Below are 9,714 nucleotides of genomic sequence, written 5' to 3' on the forward strand. Positions count from 1 at the left end.
GTCTGCATACATATGTCTGATTGGTTTCTTCAGATTTTCCAGGGGGCGCTGTTCTGTGCTGCCCCAGACACGCCCACTTTTATTGGCAGTGAATTGGTATTGTTGCAATGTTTGTTGATCTGATGTGATTGGACGATTCTCGTGGCTGTCAATCATGTTCACACCCACCACCACGCCTCGTCTCGACTGTCAATCATCCACCGTCTACCAACCCTGATAACATCTATAGGCCACACTGTCCTTCGTAAGGACTCTGTGACTGTGTGGACGTTAAAGCAGCTGTCAGGTGTGCTGCGCCAGGTAAACTGCCCCCCCCAAACAAATTTTAGCACCAGCCGCCACTGCTTTCAAGTTAGCATTGTATGAGCATAAAAATCAAACCGTTAAGATCTCCATGCTGCGCACAAGACTTCATTCGTCTGTGAGAAAGGAGAACCGTATTCGAGATGTTAAAGGTGTGGTCGTTGTTTTAATTCGATTTATACCCTAATTCACTTTTGCTAACCAACCTTTTCCCCTTCGTTCTCACATGTTAAGATTATTCTGACACCTCATCTGCATACTACTTAGCTCTGAAACTTGCGGTACCTCTGCAGGCAAGCAAGCGTCTTCCTTTGTTTTGTGGGAAAATGCTACAGAGGTCTGTGCAGGATATCTTAACATCACTCTTCAGCCACTGAAATGTTTGTATATAGTAAATAAGTAAAATACTATTACCAAAACCACAGCACATCATATGTTGGACACGAGCCTGCATGAAAGGGTTGAACTTCCATGCCGTGGCTGCAGGAGAGGGAAACGGGCATCCGCTCCTGTAATCGGGTCCACCCCCGTTGGCAACGGAACATCCTCTACACAATGTATACTGGTCTTGTTCTGGAATCTGTTTGCAAGGTCCAATTTAAGGAAAAGCAGGAAATAGGCACATTTTAAGAAACACACCTTCACCTTCTGTAGGATAGATAACGTATGAGGTTTGTGACTATATATTAAGCTTTATTTTTTGTGTCGTCACTTCAAACCCTTTGAAGAACATTTATTAGTATGAAACATTAATTTATTACGGAATAGGTTGTCAGCTTTTTGAGCAGTGCGAGCAGGAATATGCCCTATAACCAATCGGTGTAATGAACCTAATATATTTACAGTTGACCAGAAATGTGAACGTGAGGAATTCAGATTTGGACCTCACACGGTTTGTAGATACTGCAACGGATTTGCTCCATTTAAGAGTTTTGAAAGAAAAGGAAAAAAAAGGTATTTTAATGTAATAAGTGCAACATATCAAATAAACATTACTGTATTTTATACATTTTTGGAAGGCCAACAATTGTGAACATTTTCACTTTTTACAATTCCTGCCACTGCCATGCCTTGAATAAACGCTTGCATCCACTGTCGGGTTTTTTTTTTAGCCTGTCTTTTTTCTATTATTCTACTTTAGTTCATCCCGTCCATGTTGTTTTAAAAGCAAAGGCATTCCTCGCGCAGTAGCCTGGATGGGCCACCAGAGGTCGATATTGCGCGGTCTCTTCCCCTGAGAGTTCAGCGGTTGTCGCCGTTTGGCCCTTCTAGGACACTATGTGTGTTGTGTGTGGGAGATGATGGGTACAAGACTTGAGACTGGATCACACAGGACCAGGGGCGGATCTACAGGGTGGCAAGGGGTGGCAGCTGCCACCTCTGGGACACAGTCTTGCCACCCCTGTTGCCACCCCATTTATAAATCAGATAATATGTTTTTAAAGTATATTTTATGTACATGCATGGTGAAGTTCAATGAGACCCGCACCAAACTCATCTCAAACATTAGTCGCCGATTTGGAATCCCCCCCTCCCCCTCACAGGCGCGGATCTACGGGGTAGCAGCTGCCACCTCAGGGACACAGTCTTGCCACCCCAGGAAAAAACCTCTAGATCCACCACTGCACAGGACTAAATGGCGCTTTGCCTGTAAAGGCAACGGTGAACATGCCCTATCATTACATTGTAACATGGATGAAGTGGAAAGAGAAAGGTCACAGGGTCAAGTCCGAGAGGCGGGGGTCTGATGGGGATGCTGGGAACAGGAGAGGGAGAGGGGATTGAAATCACCAGGAAGGCGCTCTCTACTTTCTTAACCGCCGCAAGGTTGATGGGCAGAGTTTAAGGGGGGTAAAGTGACGCGACTTCACACACTCGGACTTGTTTGCGACCCGCCAGTAAACCGAGAGAAGACGAAGAAGGCGACGCCGACGCCATCTTTGTTCGTTTGACTACCTCGTAAGGTTCTGGACCAGCAGCTGTTGTGAGTCAGTAAAGTGGCACCAGGTCTCAACCACAATTCAGAACCCCCGTGTGTCCGATGCTTTCTTCTCTCCGCAAAATACCCATCCAAAAAGCCATCCGTCCATCCATCCACCACCCATCCATCCATCCATCCACCATCCCAACCGCTTATCCTGCTCTCAGCAGTCATTGGGCGGGAGACACCCTGGACAGGCAGCCAGGCCATCACAGGGCAGGGGGGGTAATGCCCCCCCCCACACACACTAGGGACAGTGTAGTACGGCCGATCCACCTGACCTACATGTGTTTGGATTGTGGGAGAAAACCCAGAGGAGACCCGCGCAGACACGGGGAGAACATGCAAACTCCACACAGAGGACGGCCCAGGACGACCCCCAAGGTTGGACTACCTCGGGGCTCGAACCCAGGACCTTCTTGCTGTGAGGCGACTGCGCTAACCACTGTGCCGCCGCACAATACCCCACTACACATAAAAGAAACGCAACGCAGAGTCCCCCGGGTGTGCAGACAGGCTCCAGCACCAGTGGGTTACATCTTCGGCGCCGTGACCCGGATCGTGGTGCTCCGAGACTGACGATAAAGAGAGGCTGCTGGCAACATCCCCAGCTGTGCTGCCATGTGTGAGCGGGCAGTCTGTTGCGTGGAGCTGCTGTTGCCTGTGCAGCTGTGCTGGCAGGATACTCGCCTTCTCCAACACGTCATTTGAAGGCTGTAATGAAACGTGTTTTGGGTGCTTTGAAGACTTTGTCGTATCCTACAGGCTGAACTGCTGCTTGAGAGGTAAAAGTATATTCAGTATTTTCCGTTTCATGGGGTGAAGATTAAAAAGGTTAATGCGCCAATCCAGTAGAGTTCCATGCAATCCCGTGTCGGGTTTTTAATCGGACAGTTTCCATACTAATTGAGAAAATAACGTTCCCATGAAATCCCAAGTCATTAACGTTTGAGCTGGTAATTTCTTAAAAGGCGACCGACAGGCTCAGGCCTTCCCTGCGGAAACGACTCAGCTCATAGTGCCGGAAACATTTCAGAAGTGTGGGGGGGGGGGGCAATGATATATATGCGCGCGCAGCTCCGTATGCCTGTATTTGCGGATTTAATACAATAAAGCACGTTATTGAAGACACGTGTCCGCCTCATCATTTTACTTTGTTGCAGTTAGGCAGTCTCAATGTAGCGTTCTGTGTTGCGCCTGAGCGCTTAAGTGATACATTGTATCCAGTTTTGAAATCCCACGCTTTCTGCTGCCTGCCCACGAGGTAGCGGTATAATTCAAATATAAACCAGCCAAGGTTGGATTACGGACCAGGCATGCCGGCGAGTCCCCCCCCCCCGGAGGATTGCGCATGCGCTCTGAAACGCCGGACTTTTAATTAGCGTGAGTCCAATTTATTCTTTCTTCCTTAGAAGTCTCTCCATCCACACAAATGTCTTCCACGTCGCCGTCATCACGCACCTCGCGAAGAGCCGTCCGTTAGTATGACGGACCACAAGCGACCTAACAAACACGTTGTTTCCCTTGTCCCCAAGTCTGGAGTACTTCAATATAGAGTATTTTGATACCGTTATATGGTTACACAATATCAGGTTACTGCTCGTAAAGGTTTACATTTCAAGGACTCTGACAAAAGTTTAACCGGAGCCTGCAAGGATACTGCTACTCACTCCGCCATCTTAAATCCTCTCAGGCGCCAGCATCCCGCGACGCTGCGAGCAGGAGAAGCGGTGTCTCCCCGCCTGCCGCCCAGTGCCTGCTGGGATAGGCTCCGGCATCCCCGCGACCCTGACATAAACGGTTCGGATAATGGATGGATCCTAACAATATTGTTTGTAGACACTACATTCCATCGCCACTGGGTGGCACTGTGGGGCGATGGATAGCGGAAAAGGACTGCTGTAAGTGGGCGGAAGTAGAACAAGCAGCGTGAGGCCGGTAGTATGAAAGCTAACAGTGCTGCTAAGTAAAGGAAGCCGTTCGTTCGTCTCAGCGCCGTAAAGATGCCGGCTGTTCGTGTGGCTCCGGGGACAACTGACGCGGGCCATGAGAGTTACGCTGGCCAGAGCGGAGCTAATGTGAAGACTCCGCGTTAATAACGGCACACAGCAATCCTTCGCCGCTGCTGCTCTTGTGATATTGAATTCGTCCGTTTGAAATGCCGACCATATCATCTTCCCAGAGAATTCGCTTCAGCTGTATTAGCTGCCGTTTACATTCCACCACAAGCTAATGCTAACACAGCCATTGGCGAACTCCCGCGACACATTCCCCATGTTGGAAACGCCAACCCTGACACGTCTGTCGCCGTGGGAGGTGATTTCAACCACACGAATATGTCCCTCGAACCACCGACCTATGAGCAACAAGCCACCGCAGAGAAAACAAAACCCGGGATCACTGCTACGTCTCCGTTTCAGGTGCTTACCGTGCATTCCCGAGGGCTCCACTGGGGAGGTCCGGCCACAGTTACTCCTCATCCCAAAATACACACAAAAGTTTAAACCCACCAAGAGAACATCCACATCTGTCAGGTCCTGGTCCATGGATGCCATTGAAACGCTTCGAGGGTGTTTTGAATGCACTAATTGGAATATTTTCAGTGCAGCTTGCGACTCCCTCGATGAACTCACTGACGCCATACATCGAGTTCTGCGAGGAAATGTGCGTCCCTACCAAGCCGTGACATTTTACGGCGATAAAAAAAACAACAACCCTGGCTCTCCAAAGAATTACACCACCTACACAAAGAAAAGAACTGGGCATACAAAAACAGGGATCGGTACAGAGCAGCCAAGTATAAGCTGCCTGCTGCGATAAGAAAAGCAAAGTCCAGCTACGCAACAAAACTCCAACAACAATTCTCTCCCAGTAACTCCAGAGCAATATGGAAAAAACTTAGGAAAATTACAGATTACAACAAACGCCCCTGCTCCCCTCCAGATAATGACCATAACCTCCCAAATAAATAAGTTTTAGGCAAGGCTTGAAAAACCTATTCCACCAGCCACCACCCCCCCCACTCCTACGCCAACCTTCTGCATCCAGGAGGATGAGGTGAGAGCAACATTCATGAAGCTGAACATTAGGAAAGAAGCAGAGCCAGACGGCATCGGCCCTGCTTTGTTGAGCCACTGTGCAGCACAATTGGCCCCAATATTTTCCACCTCTCTCCAAGTCAATTTACAGTCCCACAGTGCTTCCAACTCTCTACCACCATTCCTGTGCCAAAGACCTCAAAGATCACCTGCCTCAATGACTTCAAGCCAGTTGCCCTAACTTCTGTGGCCGTGAAAGCACCTGAGCGCATCATTCTGTCACACTTGAACTCTTGCACCTCCCCAATGATGGACCCATATCAATTTGCCTATCAAGCCAACCAGTCTGTTGAGGATGCAGGTAGCATAGCCCTGCAACACCTGGAATCACCAAACACCTACGCACAGATCCTGTTTATACTTTAGTTCCGCCTTCAGCTCCATCAACCCACTCAAACCCCTTACCATACTGAACATTGACCCAGCCATATGCCACTGGATTTGGAGCTTCCTGTGGAACAGGCTACAGAGGGTGAAGGTTAATAACCTAACTTCACACCCTCAGTACAGGTGCTCCTCAGGGCTGTGTTCTCTCCCCCCTGGCTCTTCTCACTTTACGCCACCCACCTCATATTTACGGATAGCTCTGAAAATACGCAGACGACACAACTATTGTAGGCCTCGTCTCCAACAATGAAGAAACCTAGCACCTCACTGCAGTACACCAAGCTACCACTTGGTGCGCAAACAACCTTCTGCTCTATACAACCAAAACCCAAGAACTCGTTGACTTCCGATGCATGCCGAATCCTAAAAGACTCATACAAATGAACGGAGACCACATCACCACCACCACCTCTTACATTCCTTGGAACATACATCAGCAACAACCTGAAGTGAAAAATTAACACTGAAAAAAAAGGAAATACCGGATCAAACATCAACTGCTGGTTCTGTTTAACTCAGCCATTATAACATCTTCTATTACAGTAGGGTACGGCAGCACAGACAGCCAAACACGTAAAAAAAAAGCCTGCAGCGGATTGTCAACAAGGCATCCAAAAATCACAGGCAACCCACTCCCCTCAGCTGAACCTCTACATACCAACCGGACTGTAAAGCGAGCAAAGATCATCTTCGACCCCTCACACCCTGCTCATCACCTCTTCCAGCTCCTTCCCTCAGGAAGGCGCTACAGGTCACCGTCAAGACTAAACGCTTCGCAAACAGTTTTCCCTCCCTCGCCATCAGGACTCCGAATTCCTCCCTGTAGTCCCCACCACCACCACTCAATTATGTTTATTTCTGTTATTGTGTAACTGTGTTGGTTGTGATCATATGTGGAGTGTCTGTTGTTGTGCATGTATTGTGCTGCACAGTGTACCAAAAACCAAATTCCACTGGCCTTGGTCGTGTGGCCAATAAAATAAATCTTATAAATAAATTCAAGTGCTTATGGTTCAGCAAGAACCAAACAGCTGTGGGAGAGCGGCCACTCACCAGCGTCTCTATATACAATCAGCAAGAAAACTTATCCAATTGTGGCTTAATTTACAGACAATTCCCTCACCCTGATGAATTGCCACGTCAAATGCCCCCCCCCAAAAAAAACAACAACACACACACACGATTAAAAGTGCTGCCGTTTATTGTTCAGAGCCAAGCAGATGGGTCTACTTTCCTGGGAAAATCATCACCGGTCCAAGACTCACAGTGTCCCAAACCGTGGTATCTGAAAAGGAAAGTGCTGCTCAAACGTCTTGCACAGGGAAACGGTTCTGCCAAGCCTGTACAGCTACTGACATTTTAATAACAAGCCTCAAGACTTGGTAATGTCCTGTGAAGTCGGCGCATACCGCTAGAGATGAGACGCCCAATACTAGTCCTGCTGTTCCATCTGGGGGAGCCTTCCTGACAGACGCCCTCGCAGCACTGACACGCCTCATCATCGCCGTCCACATTAGTCCACCTAGGAGGGGAAGTACCACGAGTCATTTACCACTGGAGTCTGAGAAGCGATCCGGTCTAGAGACAGTCACTAGGCTGGAAAAAGTGCCCTCCAGAGGCTTACGGCGCACCTTCATGTCACCCCAACCCACCGTTTCAAAAGACCAACCTTGAATGGGTGTAGTTGCAGGCCTTGCTGAGCGGGGTGCTCCGCTCTGCAGCAGCAGCAGTCAGCTGGCACGTAATGAAAACCTAGACGCGGTGGCATATGACCATCATTACACGACCAAGGCCAGCCTCTAACACGACTGATGCTAATGAAGGACTCACCGAGGTCCTCCGATCCTGCTGGAACAGGAAGGCATCCAGGTGCAGCTGAAGCACATGAGCCCTGTTTTGAGGTCGGAAGTGAGAGTTCGAGCCCTCATCTTTAGCGTCCACTAAGCACCTGGCAACAACAAATACACATTTACATGAGGCACTATGTGGGTTATATTGAGTTTAATAAATTTAAAGTGTTCTTCAATAAATTTTTGAAATCATGCATTTCGCATATTTTAAGAGTAATCGAGGAAAATGAACGAGTTGACCAGGGTTTTCACAGCCATGTCCATTTAAATATAACCCCCCCCCCCCAAAGAAAACTTGGAAAAATTAAAAAAATCTTATCCCTTAGCAGATCTTCATGTCAAGCTTTTAGAAACTACAGTTCTTTGCAACAACGAACCTAGCTGGCGCTGGAGACGGGCACTGGGATGCCACCCGTCCGACATCAACTGGAATTTTGTACGTTTCATGAATATCTTAGCTATCAAAACTATATATATATATATATATACACACACACACACATACATACACACACATACTATATGTAACAAGTGTGCACAAGCGTCATACCCATGGTTTTCAATGAAGTAGTATCTGGGCAGCGACGCTGCGTCAGGTTCCAGAGTGGCGACGCAGTTGTCAATGAAGAGCCGCCTGCTAAGGTAATTTGGACCAGTGTAAGATGCTTGCAGGTGCAGGGCATCGCCAAGGTAGAAGATGTTGGAGGGCCTCTCACTTCTCCAGTCATCTGCGTGTAGAGCAAAGTCGTCACCATTTACCCCCCCGCCCCCCATGACCATACCAAACAATCCGTTTGCAAAGAAGGTCTCATACGTCACTCTCTAGAGCAGGGGTGGGCAGTCTGATCCAGAAAGGGTCAGTGTGGGTGCAGGTTTTTGTTCCAACCAAGCAGTTACGCGCCCGTGTCTCCTAATCAAGTTCCTCAGCAAAGACTCTACTGGTTGATCAGTGGGATCAGGTGCGTAACTGCTTGGTTGGAACAAAAACCTGCACCCACATTGGCCCTTCTGGATCAGACTGCCCACCCATGCCATTTACCCACCGGTCATTAGTTTTAACGAGAAGCCCGAGGGCACTGGTGAGTGCTTTGCAGGGGCGGACTGCTGTGAAGCGACACTGCTCACAAAGTGGGTCCTGATTAAAAACAAAAGAAAACGTGATCAATATGAAATCACCCCCACTCCATGAAACAGCAAGAAGATGAATTTCCGTACTTCCTGTAGTGGCAGGAAACGGGAACGACAGCACTGGTCGTCCGTGTGATGCTGTGGTGACCGGCGCTGTCGGGCGAATAAACCAGCTGGTTCGAGTACACCACCGAGTCTTCGAATATCTGAGGAACCCGCCAACAGACGTTTAGAAAAGGGGGTTAAAAAGGAGGCCAGGCCTGAATCTTTCAGCATGGCTTTAAGCACTTACAGTCAGCTTGGAGCCGCAGTCATGCAGCCCAACCTCAATGACATATTCTGCGTCGCTGGCAGCGGAGGCTTGGCAGTAGGCTGGTCCTGCATGTGGGGTCTGGCCCACAGACAGCTCCTCGGGACGCACCTGCCGTCCATTATTGTAGAGGTCAGCTTTTATTATTATCATCATGGTCGAACCTGTGCACTGAACACGGACAGTGGGGCTGCCATTCGTCGAGACTTCCTCTACAGGAGCATCAACTGGCAGCGGAGCAGATTTGTACTGTCTCCCGTCAGCCCCCATCAGGGGCCCTTCCTTCAGAGGCCGCACGGTGTCTGCAACGCCGAAGACGAATGACAGCAACAGCGCCGTGGAAGCCAAGGCGTCTAAACTTGCCATTGTTCCGTTTTCATCTAAACACCCAGGAAACACTTCGGGGAAATAAAAACAATCATTGCATAAGAAAGAAAAAATCTTCCAGAACCAAACCAAGCTCAGAGCATCAAGACGATGGCTCACCTGCAACGTAGAGGCACCGCTCACCAAGACGTCTTAGCAGATGCCCCGAATTTCAGCCCTGCAGCACGTAGTCCCTTGCAGCTGATTCCCATCACTCATCAGCTGGGGCTGAGATACGTCGCTGGGATTGGTCCAAGCTCCAGACAGAAAATTGCTCATGGGCTCCCCCCT

At 48.9% G+C, this 9,714-nt stretch overlaps 1 protein-coding gene across 1 annotated transcript; it reads right to left on the minus strand.

Annotated features, from left to right (window-relative positions):
* Positions 1-2,018: 2,018 nt before the first annotated feature.
* On the minus strand, positions 2,019-9,423 carry LOC130119883 (zona pellucida sperm-binding protein 3-like). Its single transcript, XM_056288475.1, has 8 exons — positions 9,040-9,423; positions 8,835-8,953; positions 8,663-8,754; positions 8,170-8,347; positions 7,600-7,717; positions 7,439-7,521; positions 7,179-7,291; positions 2,019-2,059 (listed from the first exon to the last, which is right to left on the minus strand). The coding sequence occupies exons 1-8, from the start codon at positions 9,421-9,423 to the stop codon at positions 2,019-2,021; spliced, it is 1,128 nt and encodes a 375-aa protein (XP_056144450.1).
* Positions 9,424-9,714: the final 291 nt, after the last annotated feature.

The sequence above is a fragment of the Lampris incognitus genome, chromosome 10, assembly GCF_029633865.1.
Source record: "Lampris incognitus isolate fLamInc1 chromosome 10, fLamInc1.hap2, whole genome shotgun sequence".
Lineage (NCBI taxonomy): Eukaryota > Metazoa > Chordata > Actinopteri > Lampriformes > Lampridae > Lampris > Lampris incognitus.

What these genes read in the sequence shown, in the direction of transcription:
- LOC130119883 (XM_056288475.1), bottom strand. Translation starts at nt 9,423, where the DNA reads ATGGCAAGTTTAGACGCCTTGGCTTCCACGGCGCTGTTGCTGTCATTC. An exon ending in GTTTCCTGCCACTACAGGAA is followed by an intron (nt 8,755 to 8,834) that starts GTACGGAAATTC and finishes GTTTTTAATCAG; the next exon opens with GACCCACTTTGTGAGCAGTG. An exon ending in CTCGTTAAAACTAATGACCG is followed by an intron (nt 8,348 to 8,662) that starts GTGGGTAAATGG and finishes CTCTACACGCAG; the next exon opens with ATGACTGGAGAAGTGAGAGG.